Below are 20,610 nucleotides of genomic sequence, written 5' to 3'. Positions count from 1 at the left end.
TATGCGGACAAAAAGCAAGGTAAGGCTCACTTCACTCAAACAGGTAAAATGATACCACCAGTAGGCTGTGGTAAGTGATATATAGACTGTAGTACCCAGAGCAGCCACTAAAAAGTTATACAAAGAGAAACACTCCAGAACACTATAGATAAATCAAAATGGAATTCCAAATGAATCTGCACTAGTGATCATTTTATTTCACTTGCAACCTTGTAAGAAAGAGACTGAAGATACTTTCCTAAGCACAAGAATTCAGTTTATGTACAAGTTAGACCAGTGATGAGTTAAATCAATGAAGTTACAGCAAGCAGGTTATCATAACGTTGGTGAGCAAATTCAGCCTATGATAAACTATTTACAAACATAACCATACAAAAATCTATGGGATGCAGTAAAAGCAGTCCTTAGAGGGAAGTTCATAGCAATATAGGCCTTCTTCTTTTTTTTTTTGCGGTACACGGGCCTCTCACTGTTGTGGCCTCTCCTGTTGCAGAGCACAGGCTCAGTGGCCATGGCTCACGGGTCCAGCCGCTCCGCAGCATGTGGGATCTTCCCGGACCAGGGCACGAACCCATGTCCCCTGCATCGGCAGGCGGACTCTCAACCACTGCGCCACCAGGGAAGTCCCCAGGCCTTCTTTAAGATATAAGAAAAATCTCAAATAATCTCAAATCTAACCCATCACCTAAAAGAATTAGAAAAAGAACAAAAACCTAGTCAGCAGAAGGAAGGAGACATTAAAGATCAGAGAGGAAATAAATAAAACAAAGATTAAAAAAAAACAATAGGACAAAGCCCAATAAAATCAAGAGCTGGTTCTTTTAAAGGGTAAACAATTGACAAACCTCTGGCCAGGTTCACCAAGAAGAAAGGAAAGAAGACCTAAATAAACAAAATATGAAAGAGGAGAAATCACAACTGATACCACAGAAATAAAAAAAACCATAAGAGAATACTATGAACGATTATATGCCAACAAACTTGACAATCCAGAAGAAATGGACAACTTTTTAGAAACATACAGCCCACCTAACCTGAATCAAGAAAAAATAGATAACTTGAACAGATCACTAGACATGAAATAGAATCTGTAACTAAGAAAACTCCCTGCAGAGAGAAGTCCAGGACCAGATGGCTTCACTAGGTAATTCTACTAAACATACAAAGAAGAACTTGTACTGCTCCCTCTCAAACTCTTCCAAAAGACTTAAGAGGAAAGAACACTCCCAAAGACATGCTATAAAGCCACCCTGATACCAAAACCAGACAAAGACACTACAAAAAAAGAAAATTACAGGCCAATATCTTTGATGAATACAGACACAAAAATTCTCAACAAAATATTAGCAAACCGAATCCAACAACACATAAAAAAGGTCATACACCATGACCAAACTGGATTCATCCTAGGGTCACAAGGATGGTTTAACATACGCAAATCAACCAATGTGATACACCACCACAAAAAAAGGAAGGACAAAAACCACATGATCATCTCAATAGATGCAGAAAAAGCATTTGATAAAATTAAACACCCATTTGTGATAAAAAAAAAAAACTTACAAAAATGAGTACAGAGGGAACATATCTCAACATAATAAAAGGTATTTATGACAAACCCACAGCCAATATAATACTCAATGGTGAAAAGCTGAAAGCATTCCTGCTAAAATCTGGAACAAGACAAGGATGCCCACTCTCACCACTTCTCTTCAACATAGTATTGGAAGTCCTAGCCTCAGCAATCAGACAAGAAATAAAAGGTATTCAAATTGGCAGGGAAGAGGTAAAACTGTCATTATATGTAGATGACATACTATATATAGAAAACCCTAAAGACTCCACACAAAAACTACTAGAACTGATAAACGAATTCAGCAATGTAGCAGGATACAAGGTTAACATACAGAAATCAGTTGCATTTCTTTATAATAACAATGAAATATCAGAAAGGGAAACAAACAATCCCTTTTAAAATTGCATAAAAAAATACATAAAGGACTTAGGAATAAACCTCACTAAGGAGGTGAAAGACTTATATACTGAAAACTACAAAACATTAAGAGAGGAAATTAAAGATGATTCAAAGAAATGGAAAGATATCCCATGTTCTTGGATTAGAAGAATTAATACTGTTAAAATGGCAATACTACCCAAAACAATCTACAGATTTAATTCGATCCCTATCAAATTACCCATGACATTTTTCACAGAACTAGAACAAATCATCCTAAAATTTACATACAACCATAAAAGACCCAGAACTGCCAAAGCAATCCTGAGGAAAAAGAACAAAGCAGGAGGCATAACCCTCCCAGACTTCAGACAGTACTACAAAGCTACAGAAATCAAAACAGTGTAGTACTGGCACAAAAAGAGACATACAGCTCAATGGAACAAAACAGAAGCCCAGAAAAAACCCCACACACCTACAGTCAATCTTCAACAAAGGAGGCAAGAATGTAACATGGGAAAAGGATAGTCTCTTCAGCAAGTGGTGCTGGGCAAGTTGGACAGCTGCACGTAAATCAATAAAGTTAGAACACACCCTCACACCATGCACAGAAATAAACTCAAAATGACTTAAAGACTTAAAAGATATTATACGATAAAACTCCTAGAAGAGATCATAGGCAAAACATTCTCTAACATAAATTGTAGCAATGTTTTCTTAGGTCAGGCTCCCAAGGCAACAAAAATAAACAAATGGGACCTAATCAAACTTACAAGCTTTTGCACAGCAAAGGAAACCATAAACAAAATGAAAAGACAACCTAAGGAATGGGAGAAAATATTTGCAAATGATGTGACCACGAGGGCTTAATTTCCAAAATATACAAACAGCTCATACAATTCAATAACAACAAAAAAAAACCCAATTGAAAAATGGGCAGAATACCTAAATAGACTTTTCTTCAAAGGAGAAATACAAATGGCCAATAGACACATGAAAAGATGCTCAACATTGCTAATTATTAGAGAAATGCAAATCAAAACTACAATGAGGTACCATCTCACACCGGTCATAAAGGCCAACATTAAAAAGTCTACAAATAACAAATGCTGGAGAGGGTGTGGAGAAAAGGGAATCCTCTTATACTGTTGGTGAGAATGTAGATTGGTGCAGTCACTATGGAAAACAGTATGGAGGTTCCTCAAAAAACTAAAAATAGAGTTGCCATATGATCCAGCAATCCCACTCTTTGGCACACACCCAGACAAAACTAATTCAAAAAGGTACATGCACCACTATGTTCATAACAGCACTATTTACAACAGTCAAGACATGGAAACAACCTAAATGTCCATCGACAGGGGAATGGATAAAAATGTGGTGTGTATACACACATACACACACACACACACACACACACACACACACAGGAATATTACTCAGCCATCAAAAAGAATGAAATAATGCCATTTGCAGCAACATGGATGGACCTAGCAATTATCATACTAAGTCAGAAGGAGAAAGACAAATATCATATGATATAACTTATATATGGAATCTAAAATATGATACAGATGAACATATCTATGAAACAAAAACAGACTTACAGATAGAACAGACTTGTGGTTGCCAAGGGGAAGGCAGGGTAGGGGAGGGAAGGAATGGGAGTTTGGGGATTAGCAGAGGCAAACTATTATATATAGGATAAACAACAAGGTCATACTGTATAGCACAGGGAATAAATATAATAATAACCAATAACTAGTAAGAAGTTCCATTTTTAAATGAGATTCAGAATATGCAGAGCTCTAACTAAACAAAACCCTTACCAAAATCTAGTCAGTATTCGTGCTCCTTTGTGCCACTGTTAATTGACAAATATTCTTTAACAATCTTCATCTTTCAAAGGCAATAAGACCAATACTTTATATTTTCTATCACAATTTTGTCAACAGTATTTTTTTCTCCAGATTTCTCATTAAAAATACCATATACCTGGTGATTTAGTTTTCCTTCATTTTAACCAAGAATGAATGAAAGTACTTGGGGCTAATAATTTTATCCTGCCATGGCTCTACAGGATTTTGATGACTGAACAGAAACCACCATTTCCACCTTTCTTACTACATGTTCCTTACTATGCTAAGCACTCTCAACACACTTGCATTGCAAATGAGAAATAGGTATGTTACCCCCATTTTATATGGGGAAGCAGGTTCAGAGCGGTTAAGTAATAAGTCCTGGAAATCATGAGTAAGTGGCAGAGCTGGGATTCAAACTCAGTCTAATTCCAAATGATATGCCGCCACACTCTATTCATGAACTTCAGTTTCCTATCTGCAAAATGGGAATACCACTTGTCTGAGGGCACATCAAAATGCCTTCCCAGATCCTCCGAAGTAATGAGAAAAGTCTTCCCACCCTCAGAACCCCCAATGTCCTCTAGAGACTACTGAGCCCTTTCAGTGTACATTAGATGTGTATGTTTTCTCCCCAACTAAACTAAACTTGAAAGTCAGAGACCATTTCTGAGTCATCCTAGTGGTCTTCACTGCCTTCACAAAACAGGTGCTTAGTTGGCAAATGAGGTAGAATTTGAGATATATAAATTATATTGACATCAAATTTTATATAGAAAACATTCCACGAAGAAAAAAAGGGGGGGGGCGGTATTAAGTTAAGAAAGCATAAAGGTCATAGGACAAGATACAGGCCTCACTGGGAAAATTAAGTAGACACAAATCTGAGGAACACACAAATTATGGAATGGTTATTTTACATAAGGATTCTTTTCCAAAACTGAACCTTCTTACAGTTTCTTTAAATGTGAAATTCTCTATTTGAATACATTTAAGTGCATTGAATACATTTAAGTGTATGTAACTATGCACAAATTGAATGTGTAGTTTTTAAAGAAATATTATGTAAAGATTTCCATGTGCCTAGAAATCTGTCATTAAACTCAAAAGAAAACACAATTGTAATTTTTAAAAATCATCCAGAAATAACTGAGGGCAGGAATTTTGACATCTTGCTCACTGGATGTATCCTCAGCCTCTAGTAAGTACAGTGCCTAGTAGTCTAATCTGCACAGCACTCAAATATTGACTAAAGAGGAGGACACAGTATCAGATTCAAATCTCTAATTACTTAGAATTCTCCAATGCTAGATTAGGCTCTCCAGTTTATGGGGATTACATACCCACTATTTTGAGTACTCCTCATGATATACACGCTGTGCCAGTTAAGTATATATAAGTGACCAATGGTTAAAAGCTATAACCTGAAATTTATAAGGCTTTACAAATGTATAAATTCTAAATTAGATGTCGATTAGTTAATAGTATTGTTTAAATATTAATATTTTGGCATTGATAGTTGTACTGTGGTTCTCTAGTTAATAGTAGGGTTAAGGGTATATAGGAACTCTTTGTACTAATTTTGCAACTTTCTTGTAATTCTAAAATTATTTCAAAATGAAGCGAAAAATTTTAGTTAGAAATACTTACTGCACCAAGTGATGGTCCATATCTTCCTGTGGCAACTTTACACACATAACTAACAAAATTGGAAATAACACCTAAGAAATAAATCACATTTCAGTAATTTTAGTGAGGTATAAAAATGGCTTCCATTTCTGACCTCCACCCCACAGAGACTAACAATGTTGGGTTTCTACCCAGGTCACTACAAGGTGCAGGCATAGATACTTATCCTGCCTGTCGCTTCAGATATATTACAGGGAAAGCAAAGTCTGACCCACTGTACACTTACTGAGTAACAGAGGGTCATTCACTTTACCTTGTAGTTATCATTTTCCTCAACTACACTGTATGAAGAAAGACTAGTTCCCAAGCTCACCAACTGTCTGGGAATTCTCTGGACTGCACTCTAAACACTAAATCAGAACCTCTGGAGTGGGACCAGGGAGTCTATATTTTACCCAGCTTGCCAAATGAATGTGTTGCAGATCTAGACTAGATGATCCTTTACAGGTCCCTTTGGCACCAATGTCATCTGAACTGAGTATGGCTAATTTTAAAAAGCAACTTTCTATAGAGCAGGAGTTAATGGCACTTGAAACAGACCCTTTGTACCTACAACAACATTAGTGCTAGGGGAAAGAACTACACACTTAACTTATTAGGCCAAAGATACTGCTCAGCTTCTGTTTTGAGGACTAGATGCATGTGAGTATTTAATTAACACTGATTAAGTACCCACTCTGGGCCTTGTGGTAGGTGCTTTTATTTTATCCCTTCTACAACCCCATGTCATGAGAGTAAGCAGTTTTATCCTCAGAGAGTATATATAGTCTTTTCTGCAACATCACACAGCTGGTAAGCAGAAACAGGATCTGAACCTAGGTCTTCCATCTCCAAGCTCAGTGTCTTTTCACTACATATATCTGCCAGCTATACTGTTTTTAAATGAAGGGATTTTAGGAATAAATTTTTACACTTTCTGGTTTGAATTAAGTACATTTTGCAAACAGAAAGTAAAAAAAAATTTTTTTGAGATAAGTAAAATATAATCAACTAACTGCCAATTTAGCAGCATCTAGGAACCTGGAATCCTGCACTATCATTTACTAGTGAAATAAGGAAATGATGCTACCTCCAGGATGACTTGAGTGGTTCCATGCTAATATATGCTTGCAACAAAGAATGAACTAATTCTTGACAATCTTATTGGATAGCTAATCGAAAGCTTTCTGAAAACTGAACACACTTGGGAAATGAGCGTTAAGGTTATTTAACACAGATCCAGATGATTGAAGCAGCCCAGAAGTCTGGGAACCACTAATCTATAAAATGGTGGGCCTGAGCTGAAGAAACCAAGGCCTAGGGAGATAAAAATGACATGCTTAAACACTACACCAGTTTGTATCCTTCTCTATATACAATCTGAGAAACAAATATGTACTGAGCACTTACGGTATATAGAATACAGCTATAATCATTCCCTTTGTCCCTTCTCCAGATAGGGGAGAACACTTATACTCTGAAAGGGCCTGAGATGAAAGCTTGTTACCTGCAGATAAGTACACTGCCATGAACTGCTCTTGACCGAGAATGTTCACTATGCTGGAGGAGAAGCTCCACAAGACGTACATATTTGCTGCCATGTGAAACAAGGAGAAATGACTGAACGTTGACAGCAACATTGGAGAACAAAGGACCTCTACAAGAGAAAGAAAAAGTCTTGTAATTGTGGAACACACAGCCAGTAAAAATGATCCATTTTAGATTTTTTCATTATTATTATGACACAAACATGAGAAACAAACCAGAGCTAGTTAAAAGATGGATAAGATGGTTTAAGACAGCTTTTTACCACTTGAAAAAGGCTATCTTAAATCTCAGAGATTTTCTACTTAGTAAGCAACCAATAAAGATTCTCAGGTCAATGAAAGCAACTTGTCCTATAGAAAAAGTTAGCTAGAAAAAAGAATTTGTAAATTATTTCAATTACAGAAATAAAATTGTATATAATAGTCTCTTCAAAGAGTAAACTTGTAGTGATCACAGATCTTAAATCACTAAAAAATATTTAGATTATCTACTATGTGCAAAGTACATTTTAGGTGCCTTGACACAGCTGTAAAAGAAATGAGGTTCCTGTCCTCCAAGAGTTTACAGCCTATCCTCCAGATTTTGCTTACAATTATTGACAAGTAAATCATCTTTTTTATAGCACTTCAATTACCATAAAGCATATTTCTTCCATTTTACCTCTACCTCAAAATAAAATCACACAAGTTAGACTTACTTGAGGCTGGACTGGATGTGAAATATCTGATCATCGTCCGCTGTAGAGAAGGTACTCTCCACAAACAAAATACAAAAACATTTGCAGCTATGATACCTACAAAATAAACATTTATAATTTAGGGAAGTTAAAAATAAAAGCAAAGAAAGTCTGATCAAAAGTCCACCCGAGGGGGCTTCCCTGGTGGCGCAGTGGTTGAGAGTCTGCCTGCCAATACAGGGGACACGGGTTTGTGCCCCGCTCCGGGAGGATCCCACATGCTGCGGAGCGGCTGGGCCCGTGAGCCATGGCCGCTAAGCCTGCGCATCCAGAGCCTGTGCTCTGCAATAGGAGGCCACAATAGTGAGAGGCCCGCGTACCTCAAAAAAAAAAAAAAAAAAAAAAGTCCACCCGAGGGACTTCCCTGGCAGTCCAGTGGTTGAGACTTCGCCTTCCAATGCAGGGGGGTGCGAGTTCAATCCCTGGTCGGGGAGCTGGGATGCCGCATGCCTCGCAGCCAAAACACCAAAAAAACATAAAACAGAGGCAGTGTTGTAGCAAGTTCAATAAGGACTTTAAAAGTAGTCCACATCAAAAAAAAAGAAGTCCACCCAAATAAGTCCACCCAAATAATAATATACTTGGGGGGGCTGGGGGGATGTAAGCTAAGAAAAGTAAGTGAAATCAATGTTTCTGAGTATCAAAACTGTCACAGGTTGGTAAAGTCAGAAAATTCCTGGAAAATGCTCTAGGAGCTAACTTCCTTCACTCAGATCCATATTTTACTCCTTCAGAACAGTTCACTCTTCTCAATAAATAATCAGATCTATAATTATTGCTTGAAAATGGCCAAGGCAAAGACAGAAGTAATGTACAGAATTAGGTTCTTTGGCCAAGAGTCAAAAAGCTACAGAACATCGCTTCTTTTTCCACAGGGAATGGTATGCTTCTTTAACTTCTGGACAGCTTGTGGAAACACCTATGGATCATCCATATAGGGACTTCCCCGGTGATCCAGCGGTTAAGACTTCGTGCTTCCACTGCAGGGGGTGCGGGTTCAATCCCTGGTCAGGGAACTAGGATCCCAGGATCCCACATGCTGCTCGGCACGGCCAAAAAACTTTTTTAAAAAAGTCATCTGTGAAGATGAAGATCCACATGTCTGAGAAAAATGCTCATAAGAATTCAGTAATAGTCTGGAAGACTTTTGCAACTGCTTTTGAAAATATGTCTACATGTAGGAGTTGGGTGACTTTTATTTTTCTGCAAGAACTGATGTTGCTAGAACTACCACTAAATTGAGTAAGTTTATTTACTGTTAAAATGTGACTAAATAGTTAATTTTAGGGAAGAAATTAAGTTATTCTTAAAAACTACAAATTTTAAAAAGATACATTAATTTTAGGTACCACAACTCCTTACACATAGTAGGCACTTATCTACTTGAATTAAAGAAATTTAAACATGTATTCACTCATCCTGTCTCTTTAGGCAACAGGCAACTAGCCCTTTCAACTTCTTCAATGATAATAAGGACTGATTCCAGCAACATTCTGGTAAAATAATTTATTTTAGAAGATATTCACTGTACAGTCCCTGCCAGCTGCTACATCTTGGAGTTTTCCTTTGGCTCCCATATTTCTGCACTCTGTAAGACTCTCAGCTATCCACTGGTATTCCTAGTCTCTCTAGTTTTTGCTCTCCCACTTAAGAGTTAGAATCTATGAAAAATGGTAGTTTCCTTTCCAAAGACATTTTTTCCCATTTTAATATCTGAAATCAGGATGCATTTTACAATTGGTAGTGTGTCCAATGAACTGGTAGTATCTTTCCTTTCTTCATAGCATACTGAATGGTGTTTTACTGCGTTTAACTGAACTGATCCTATCAATTTTATCAGATGCCCTACTAGTGAGGACTGTGACTGTGATTATGACAGCTATTTTACCATGTCTTTTTAAAAAAATTTTTTTTATCTTTCTTTTTTAAAAAATTTATTTTTGACTGTGTTGGGTCTTCGTTGCTGCGCACTGGCTTTCTCTAGTTGCGGCGAGCGGGGGCTACTCTTCGTTGCAGTGCGCGGGCTTCTTATTGCGGTGGCTTCTCTTGTTCTGGACCATGGGCTCTATGCATACGGCTTCAGTAGTTGTGACATGCGGGCTCAGTAGTTGTGGCACACGGGCTTAGTTGCCCTGTGGCATGTGGGATCTTCCCAGACCAGGGCTCGAACCCGTGACCCTGCATTGGCAGGTGGATTCTTAACCACTGGGCCACCAGGGAAGCCCTATTTTACCATCTTTAGTAAATAACTACAACTCTTTCCAAGATGGTGTGAGGAACAGTATTTATTTTTTAAAAAATGGGGAAAGGGATCATAAACAAGGTAAGTAAGAGCACTGTGTGTACATCCCAATGAGGAATCTGGAACCCTGGGCAGGGAAGGTGGGCAGGGCCTCCTCAGCTGCCGGAACAGATCTCAGGTGTTTATCATAAAAAGTGAGCAGTGATGAGTATTGCCTGGGGTTCTTTAGTTTCTTTTGCAGAGTTAAACATCTTTACTAACCCAGAGACTCTTAGGTCTAGATTGTTGTACACAGTGTTTGTCATCTCAGGGTAAAAAAGACTTGAGAATAGTTTGGCCCAGATGTCCATGGTCATAAAGATAAGTCAGGGCTTTGCAGTTTGCTCCAGTTATGGTTCACTGCAAAGAGAAAGCAAGATGGGGCCCCATCCTGCCTGCCGAAAAATGGCAACTACTCTGCCTACTCTGCCAGTTCCACAGGCCACTTCCTGAAACCGGTGACATACAGCACTCAATTCCAAAAACTGCAAGCACTACAGCACTGTAGAGAAGTAGAAAGCATCTCTGGCTGAAGAAATTACAACCAGGGAAAAGACTTGAAGGGAAAGATAACCAAAGATATCAAGGTTAACAGTAGCCAAAGAGTTAACATTGCCAAATTTTCAACCGAAACGTAAGAGGCCTTTTTGGTAAATTTGACAGAATAGTGGTACTGGAACACGCTGCAGTCAAACCCCTCACTTCATAGACCAGTGATCTACGATTAGGCAACCCATCAGTAAACAACTGAACGTATATACCCAAATTATATACATGCACAACTATAATTCATTATAAAATACACTAACAAAAGAAGAGAGAAAGTAATATGCAGATATTTTCTTCCCTGGTTATCCCATTTTGAAGGCCAATTATAGATGAGAAAACTGAGGCTCTAAGAGGCCTCAGGTTAAGCCAGAATTCCTAATGTAGTGCTCTTTCTACTAGACAGCGACATGGGTAGCCAAGGGGATTTCTTTTGACCTTGGTCACTCTAGGACTTCAGATACCAGACAAAGGGCTCCTTATATGGGGAACAGCATAGGTTGGTCCCCAGAGGCGAGTGAGCAGGAGGTGTGACAATCGTAGGCCTACTGAGGAAGCACTGCACATTGTCTGAAGGTAAGGGTGAAGGAGCCCAGCAGGACTGACTCTGTCCTATTTACACTATAACCTGGGCAAGAGGCCTAATCTCTCAGCCTCAGTTTCCTCTTCTGTAAAATGAGGGTAATAAAATCAACCTCGAAGAGCTGAGTGATGATTAAATGAGAAAGCATGATTACATGTAGTGGTCACACAGAGACAACTCAATAAATGAAAAATATGCTAGAAAGGGAATGGCCTTTTCAGGTCTGAATCCTAGGTACGTCACTTGAAGCTTTGTGGAATGTGGCATTTCACCGCCTTCATTTCAGTTTCCTCATTTGTAAAATGAGGATAATACTTGCTATACATCATAAAAGCTTAAATAGATAATAGATGCACCTAGTATGTAGATGCTCAAAGAAAATGGTTCCCTGCCCTCCTTCCTTCTCCTTTGAGAGGTAGAACTGCTTAGGGTCTCTGTTTGTATCTCCATTTAGAAGGAGTGTTACTTGCCTCCTCCTGACTCAATCATGTCTTGGACCAGCTTGGCACTATTGATTTGGGAAGGTCGCTGCTGCCTCAGTGCCTACCTTTACCAAAAGTGATGCACTGGATTCTATCAGCAAGAATAATGGAGTAAAGACCACCAAAAGTTCTGTCCTTCATAAAAGCAATGAAAAAACTGGCAAAAAATGTTAGAATCTACTTTTTTAGAACTCTGGTAACTAGCCAAAGGCTTGCTGCAAACCAGCATTTTTTTTTTTTGTGGTACGCAGGCCTCTCACTGTTGTGGCCCCTCCCGTTGCGGAGCACAGGCTCCGGACGCGCAGGCTCAGCGGCCATGGCTCACGGGCCCAGCCGCTCCGCGGCATGTGGGATCTTCCCGGACTGGGGCACGAACCCGTGTCCCCTGCATCAGCAGGCAGACTCTCAACCACTGCGCCACCAGGGAAGCCCCCAGCATTTTTTTTTTTAAGAAAAATGGATAAATCTTGATAAGAACAGTGAGCTTCCCCGCTTTCCAGATATGTTAGCCATGAAAATACACTTTCCCTGGCAGCCACCAGAGATAGCAGAATGGAGCTGAATCTCTTTCAAAGCCTTGTTCCCAAAGAATTATCATCATCTGGCCTATCTGATAATAGTTTCTTGGAAGACCCCAGTTGCAAGGATGTCTGTATTTGACCTGCCTGGGAGCTTAAGTACAAAATTCATTTCCCCAGGCGGCGTTTGTCAAAAGCAATTACAGGCAAGTGTTTAAGTTTGCAGCTGCCTGAGGTGATGGATAACAGAGACTAAACAAAAATCTTAAAAGGAAAATATGAGGAGTGAGATGTCCATAGGGACTTACAAAACCTCCAACATATTTCTGGGATCTAGAAAGCCACAAGAAGAAGACAAAGTAGACTTTAAGACAGTATTTGTTACTAGAGACAAAGAATGCTATTATATAATGAAAAAAGGGTCAAAAAAAATCTTGATATCCATGAAGAAGATATAACAATTACAAACATATATGCTTCTAACAGTAGAAACCCAAAATATATGAAGTAAAAATTGACAGAACTTAAGGGAAAAATAAATGACTCAGTAATAGCTGGGAGCCTTCAATACCTCATTTGTAATAATGGATAAAATTAGATTACCAGCAAAGATGGAGAGACCTGAATACTATAAACAAACTAGACCTAACAGACATCTACAGAATACGCCACTCAACAGAATACAGTCTTCTCAAGTGCACGTGGAACATTATCCAGGATAGACCATATGTTCAGCCACAAAACAAGTCTCAATAAATTGCAAAACTGAAAATTTCAAAACTGAAATTATAAACAGTAGGTTCTGACAACAATGGAATAAAATTACAAGTCAATAATACATTTGTAAAATTCACAAATATGTAGAATTAACACACTCCTAAATAACCAATGGGTCAAAGAAGAAATCGCAAGGAAAATTCGGAAGTACTCTGCGATGAATGAAGACAAAAATATAACATACCTGCTATGAACTGAACTGTGTCCCCCAAAGATTCATATGTTGAAGCCTTAACCCCTAATGGGATGTATTTGGGGATGGGGCCTTAGGAGGTAATTAGATTTAGAGGAGGCTGAGGTAGGGCCTTCATGATGGGATTAGTGTCCTCATAACAGATACCAGAGAGCTTGCTCTTGCTCTCTCTACCTGCCATATGAAGACACAGCAAGATGGCAGTCTACAAGCTAATAAAGTTCTCACCAGAAACCGACCATGCTGGCACGTTGATCTTAAACTTCTAGCCCCCAGACTGTGAGAAAATTAATTTCCGTTGTTTAAGCCACCTGATGTATGGGATTCTGTTTTGGCAGATCAAGCTAACTAAGACAACACTAAAACTTACAGGATACAGCAAAAACAGGGCTGTGAATGCCTACACTAAAAAAGATCTCTAAGCGGGGGCTTCCGGGAAGGTGGCAGAAGAGTAAGACACGGAGATCACCTTCCTCCCCACAGATACACCAGAAATACATCTACACGTGGAACAACTCCTACAGAACACCTATTGAACGCTGGCAGAAGACCTCAGACCTCCCAAAAGAGGGGATTAAGAGCGCTGCTTAAAGGAGCTCCAGAGACGGGCGCGAGCCACGGCTAAAAGCGCGGACCCCAGAGACGGGCATGAGACGCTAAGGCTGCTGCTGCCGCCACCAAGAAGCCTGTGTGCGAGCACAGGTCACTATCCACACCCCCCTTCCAGGGAGCCTGTGCAGCCTGCCACTGCCAGGTTCCTGGGATCCAGGGACAACTTCCCCGGGAGAACGCACGGCGCGGCTCAGGCTGGTGCAACGTCATGCTGGCCTCTGCCGCCGCAGGCTCGCCCCGCACTCCATGCCCCCCCGCCCCCCGCCTGAGCCAGAATCCCCGAATCAGCGGCTCCTTTAACCCCGTCCTGTCTGAGCAAAGAACAGACGCCCTTCGGCGACCTACACGCAGAGGCGGGGACAAATCCAAAGCTGAGGCCCTGGGAGCTGTGAGAACAAAGAAGAGAAAGGGAAATCTCTCCCAGCAGCCTCAGGAGCAGCGGATTAAAGCTCCACAATCAACCTGATGTACCCTGCATCTGTGGAATACCTGAATACACAACGAATCATCCCAAATTGAGGAGGTGGACTTTGAGAGCAAGATTTATGATTTTTTCCCCTTTTCCTCTTTTTGTGAATGTGTATGTGTATGCTTCTCCGTGAGATTTTGTCTGTATAGCTTTGCTTCCACCATTTGTCCTACGGTTCTATCCGTCCGTTTTCTTTTTCCTTAATAATATTTTTATTTTAATAACTTTTTCATATTTTATATTATTTTATTTTACTTTATCTTCTTTCTTTCTCTTTTTCCTTCCTTCCCTCCTTCCTTCCTCCCTCCCTCCCGACCTCCTTTCTTCCTTCCTTCCTTTCTTTCTTCTTCGACCAATTCTTTCTTTCTACTTTTCCTCCCTTTTATTCTGAGCCCTGTGGATGAAAGGCTCTTGGTGCTGCAGCCAGGAGTCAGTGCTGTGCCTCTGAGGTGGGAGAGCCAACTTCAGGACACTGGTCCACAAGAGACCTCCCAGCTCCACATAATATCAAACGGCGAAAATATCCCAGAGATCTCCATCTCAACACCAGCACCCAGCTTCACTCAACGACCAGCAAGCTACAGTGCCGGACATCCTATGCCAAAAAACTAGCAAGACAGGAACACAACCCCACCCATTAGCAGAGAGGCTGCCCAAAATCATAATAAGGCCACAGACACCCCAAAACACACCACCAGACGTGGACCTGCCCACCAGAAAGACAAGATCCAGCCTCATCCACCAGAACACAGGCACTAACTAGTCCCCTCCACCAGGAAGCCTACACAACCCACTGAACCAACCTTAGCCACTGGGGACAGACACCAAAAACAATGGAAACTATGAACCTGCAGCCTGGAAAAAGGAGACCCCAAACACAGTAAGATAACCAAAATGAGAAGACAGAAAAACACACAGCAGATGAAGGAGCAAGATAAAAACCCACCAGACCTAACAAATGAAGAGGAAATAGGCAGTCTACCTGAAAAAGAATTCAGAATAATGATAGCAAAGATGATCCAAAATCTTGGAAATAGAATAGACAAAATGCAAGAAACATTTAACAAGGACCTAGAAGAACTAAAGATGAAACAAGCAACAATGAACAACACAATAAATGAAATTAAAAATACTCTAGATGGGATCAGTAGCAGAATAACTGAGGCAGAAGAACGGATAAGTAACCTGTAAGATAAAATAGTGGAAATAACTACTGCAGAGCAGAATAAAGAAAAAAGAATGAAAAGAACTGAGGACAGTCTCAGAGACTTCTGGGACAACATTAAATGCACCAACATTCGAACTATAGGGGTTCCAGAAGAAGAACAGAAGAAGAAAGGGACTGAGAAAATATTTGAAGAGATTATAGTTGAAAACTTCCCTAATATGGGAAAGGAAATAGTTAATCAAGTCCAGGAAGCACAGAGAGTCCCATACAGGATAAATCCAAGGAGAAACACAACAAGACACATATTAATCAAACTGTCAAAAATTAAATACGAAGAAAACATTAAAAGCAGCAAAGGAAAAACAACAAATAACACACAAGGGAATCCCCATAAAGTTAACAGCTGATCTTTCAGCAGAAACTCTGCAAGCCAGAAGGGAGTGGCAGGACATATTTAAAGTGATGACGGAGAAAAACATGCAACCAAGATTACTCTACCCAGCAAGGATCTCATTCAGATTTCATGGAGAAATTAAAACCTTTACAGATAAGCAAAAGCTGAGAGAGTTCAGCACCACCAAACCAGCTTTACAACAACTGCTAAAGGATCTTCTCTAGGCAAGAAACACAAGAGAAGGAAAAGACCTACAATAACGAACCCAAAACAATTAAGAAAATGGGAATAGGAACATACATATCGATAATTACCTTAAATGTAAATGGACTAAATGCTCCCTCCAAAAGACACAGATTGGCTGAATGGATACAAAAACAAGACCCATGTATTTGCTGTCTACAAGAGACCCACTTCAGACCTAGAGACACATACAGACTGAAAGTAAGGGGATGGAAAAAGATATTTCATGCAAATGGAAACCAAAAGAAAGCTGGAGTAGCAATTCTCATATCAGACAAAATAGACTTTAAAATAAAGAATATTAGAAGAGACAAAGAAGGACACTACATAATGATCAAGGGATCAATCCAAGAAGAAGATATAACAATTGTAAATATTTATGCACCCAACATAGGAGCACCTGAATACATAAGGCAAATACTAACAGCCATAAAAGGGGAAATCGACAGTAACACATTCATAGTAGGGGACTTTAACATCCCACTTTCACCAATGGACAGATCATCCAAAATGAAAATAAATAAGGAAACACAAGCTTTAAATGATACATTAAACAAGATGGACTTAACTGATATTTATAGGACATTCCATCAAAAAACAGAATACACATTTTTCTCAAGTGCTCATGGAACATTCTCCAGGATAGATCATATCTTGGGTCACAAATCAAGCAAGTCTTGGTAAATTTAAGAAAATTGAAATTGTATCAAGTATCTTTTCTGACCACAACGCTATGAGACTAGATATCAATTACAGGAAAAGATCTGTAAAAAATAAAAACACATGGAGGCTAAACAGTACACTACTTAATAACGAAGTGATCACTGAAGAAATGAAAGAGGAAATAAAAAAATAACTAGAAACAAATGACAATGGAGACACGACGACCCAAAATCTATGGGATGCAGCAAAAGCACTTCTAAGAGGGAAGTTTATAGCAATACAATCCTACCTTAAGAAACAGGAAACATCTCGAATAAACAACCTACCCTTGCACCTACAAGCAATTAGAGAAAGAAGAACAAAAAACACCCAAAGTTAGCAGAAGGAAAGAAATCATAAAAATCAGATCAGAAATAAATGGGGCTTCCCTGGTGGGACAGTGGTTGAGAGTCCGCCTGCCGATGCAGGGGACACGGGTTCATGCCCCGGTCCGGGAAGATCCCACATGCTGCGGAGCGGCTGGGCCCGTGAGTCACAGCTGCTGAGCCTGCACGTCCAGAGCCTGTGCTCTGCAACGGGAGAGGCCACAACAGTGAGAGGCTGGCATACCGCAAAAAAAAAAAAAAAAAAAAAAAGGAAATGAAAAATAAAAGAAGGAAACGATAGCAAAGATCAATAAAACTAAAACCTGGTTCTTTGAGAAGATAAACAAAATTGATAAACCATTGGCCAGACTCATCAAGAAAAAAAGGGAGAAGACTCAAATCAATAGAATTAGAAATAAAAAAGGAGAAGTAACAACGGACACTGCAGAAATACAAAAGATCATGAGAGATTACTACAAGCAACTCTATGCCAATAAAATGGACAACCTGGAAGAAATGGACAAATTCTTAGAAATGCACAACCTGCCAAGACTGAATCAGGAAGAAATAGAAAATATGAACACACCAATCACAAGCACTGAAATTGAAACTGTGATTAAAAATCTTCCAACAAACAAAAGCCCAGGACCAGATGGCTTCACAGGCGAATTCTATCACACATTTAGAGAACATCTAACACCTATCCTTCTCAAAATCTTCCAAAATATAGCAGAGGGAGGAACACTCCCAAACTCATTCTATGAGGCCACCATCACCCTGACACCAAAACCAGACAAGGATGTCACAAAGAAAGAAAACTACAGGCCAATATCACTGATGAACAAAGATGCTAAAATCCTCAACAAAATACTAGCAAACAGAATCCAGCAGCACATTAAAAGGATCACACACCATGATCAAGTGGGGTTTATTCCAGGAATGCAAGGATTCTTCAGTATATACAAATCAATAAAGGTGATACACCATATTAACAAACTGAAGGAGAAAAACCATGTGATCATCTCAACAGATGCAGAGAAAACTTTTGACAAAATTCAACACCCATTTATGATAAAAACCCTGCAGAAAGTAGGCACAGAGGAAACTTTCCTCAACATAATAAAGGCCATATATGACAAACCCACAGCCAACATTGTCCTCAATGGTGAAAAACTGAAAGCATTTCCACTAAGATCAGAAACAAGACAAGGTTGCCCACTCTCACCACTCTTATTCAACATAGTTTTGGAAGTTTTAGCCACAGCAATCAGAGAAGAAAAAGAAATAAAAGGAATTCAAATCGGAAAAGAAGAAGTAAAGCTGTCACTGTTTGCAGATGACATGATACTATACATAAAGAATCCTAAAGATGCTACCAGAAAACTACTAGAGCTAATCAATGAATTTGGTAAAGTAGCAGGATACAAAATTAATGCACAAAAATCTCCAGCATTCCTATACACTAATGATGAAAAATCTGAAAGTGAAATCAAGAAAACACTCCCATTTACCACTGCAACAAAAAGAATAAAATATCTAGGAATAAACCTACCTAAGGAGACAAAAGTCCTGTATGCAGAAAATTATAAGAGACTGACGAAAGAAATTAAAGATGATACAAATAGATGGAGAGATATACCATGTTCTTGGATTGGAAGAATCAACATTGTGAAAATGTCTCTACTACCCAAAGCAATCTACACATTCAATGCAATCCCTATCGAACTACCACTGGCATTTTTCACAGAACTAGAACAAAAAATTTCACAATTTGTATGGAAACACAAAAGACCCCAAATAGCCAAAGCAATCTTGAGAACGAAAAACGGAGCTGGAGGAATCAGGCTCTCTGACTTCAGACTATACTACAAAGCTACAGTAATCAAGATAGTATGGTACTGGCACAAAAACAGAAAGATCAATGTAACAGGATAGAAAGCCCAGAGATAAACCCACGCACATATGGTCACCTTATCTTTGATAAAGGAGGCAGGAATGTACAGTGGAGAAAGGACAGCCTCTTCAATAAGTGGTGCTGGGAAAACTGGACAGGTACATGTAAAAGTATGAGATTAGATCACTCCCTAACACTATACACAAAAATAAGCTCAAAATGGATTAAAGACCTAAATGTAAGGCCAGACACTATCAAACTCTTAGAGGAAAACATAGGCAGAACACTCTATGACATAAATCACAGCAAGATCCTTTTTGACCCATCTCCTAGAGAAATGGAAATAAAAACAAAAATAAACAAATGGGACCTAATGAAACTTCAAAGCTTTTGCACAGCAAAGGAAACCATAAACAAGACCAAAAGACAACCCTCAGAATGGGAAAAAATATTTGCAAATGAAGCAACTGACAAAGGATTAATTTCCAAAATTTATAAGCAGCTCATGCAGCTCAATAACAAAAAAACAAACAACCCAATCCAAAAATGGGCAGAAGACCTAAACAGACATTTCTCCAAAGAAGACATACAGACTGCCAAAAACACATGAAAGAATGCTGAACATCATTAATCATTACAGAAATGCAAATCAAAACTACAATGAGGTATCATCTCACACCAGTCAGAATGGCCATCATCAAAAAATCTAGAAACAATAAATGCTGGAGATGGGCTTCCCTGGTGGCGCAGTGGTTGAGAGTCAGCCTGCCAATGGAGGGGACGCGGGTTCGTGACCTGGTCTGTGAGGATCCCACATGCTGCGGAGCGGCTGCGCCCGTGAGCCATGGCTGCTGAGCCTGCGCATCCGGAGCCTGTGCTCCTCAATGGGAGAGGCCACAGTAGTGAGAGGCCCGTATACCGCAAAATAAATAAATAAATAAATAAATGCTGGAGAAGGTGTGGACAAAAGGGAACCCTCTTGCACTGTTGGTGGGAATGTAAATTGATACAGCCACTATGGAGAGCAGTATGGAGGCTCCTTAAAAAACTAAAAATAGAACTACCATACAACCCAGCAATCCCACTACTGGGCATATACCCTGAGAAAACCGTAATTCAAAAAGAGTCATGTACCAAAATGTTCATTGCAGCTCTATTTACAATAGCCAGGACATGGGAGCAACCTAAGTGTCCATCAACACATGAATGGATAAAGAAAATGTGGCACATATATACAATGGAATATTACTCAGCCGTAAAAAGAAACGAAACTGAGTTATTTGTAGTGAGGTGGATGGACCTAGAGTCTGTCATACAGAGTGAAGTAAGTCAGAAAGAGAAAAACAAATACCGTATGCTAACACATATATATGGAATCTAAGCCAAAAAAAAAAAAAAAAAGTCATCAAGAACCTAGAGGCAGACTTCCCTGGTGGCACAGTGGTTGAGAGTCTGCCTGCCAATGCAGGGGACATGGGTTCGTTCCCCGGTCTGGGAAGATCCCCCGTGCTGTGGAGCGGCTGGGCCCGTGGGCCGTGGCCACTGGGCCTGCACGTCCTGAGCCTTTGCTCCGCAGCAGGAGAGGTCACAGCAGTGAGAGGCCCGCGTACCGCAAAGAAAAAAAAAGAACCTAGGGGCAAGACGGGAATAAAGACAC

General features: G+C 39.7%; 1 protein-coding gene across 1 annotated transcript in view; it reads right to left on the bottom strand.

Annotated features, from left to right (window-relative positions):
* The window catches only part of PARL (presenilin associated rhomboid like), a 53,911-nt gene that overhangs the window by 11,775 nt on the left and 21,526 nt on the right, over nt 1–20,610 (bottom strand). Inside the window, exons 5-7 of the mRNA XM_022571065.3 lie at nt 7,727–7,822; nt 6,989–7,138; nt 5,464–5,534 (exon numbers count right to left, since the gene is read on the bottom strand). Of these exons, the coding sequence (XP_022426773.1) occupies nt 5,464–5,534; nt 6,989–7,138; nt 7,727–7,822 (317 nt within the window). The remainder of the gene's footprint in view (nt 1–5,463; nt 5,535–6,988; nt 7,139–7,726; nt 7,823–20,610) is intronic.

This window comes from Delphinapterus leucas, chromosome 4, assembly GCF_059928025.1.
Source record: "Delphinapterus leucas isolate spDelLeu-1000000601 "Yukka" chromosome 4, BTC_Dleu_Yukka2, whole genome shotgun sequence".
NCBI classification, from domain to species: Eukaryota; Metazoa; Chordata; class Mammalia; order Artiodactyla; family Monodontidae; genus Delphinapterus; species Delphinapterus leucas.
This window is presented reverse-complemented; position numbering and strand designations above follow the sequence as displayed.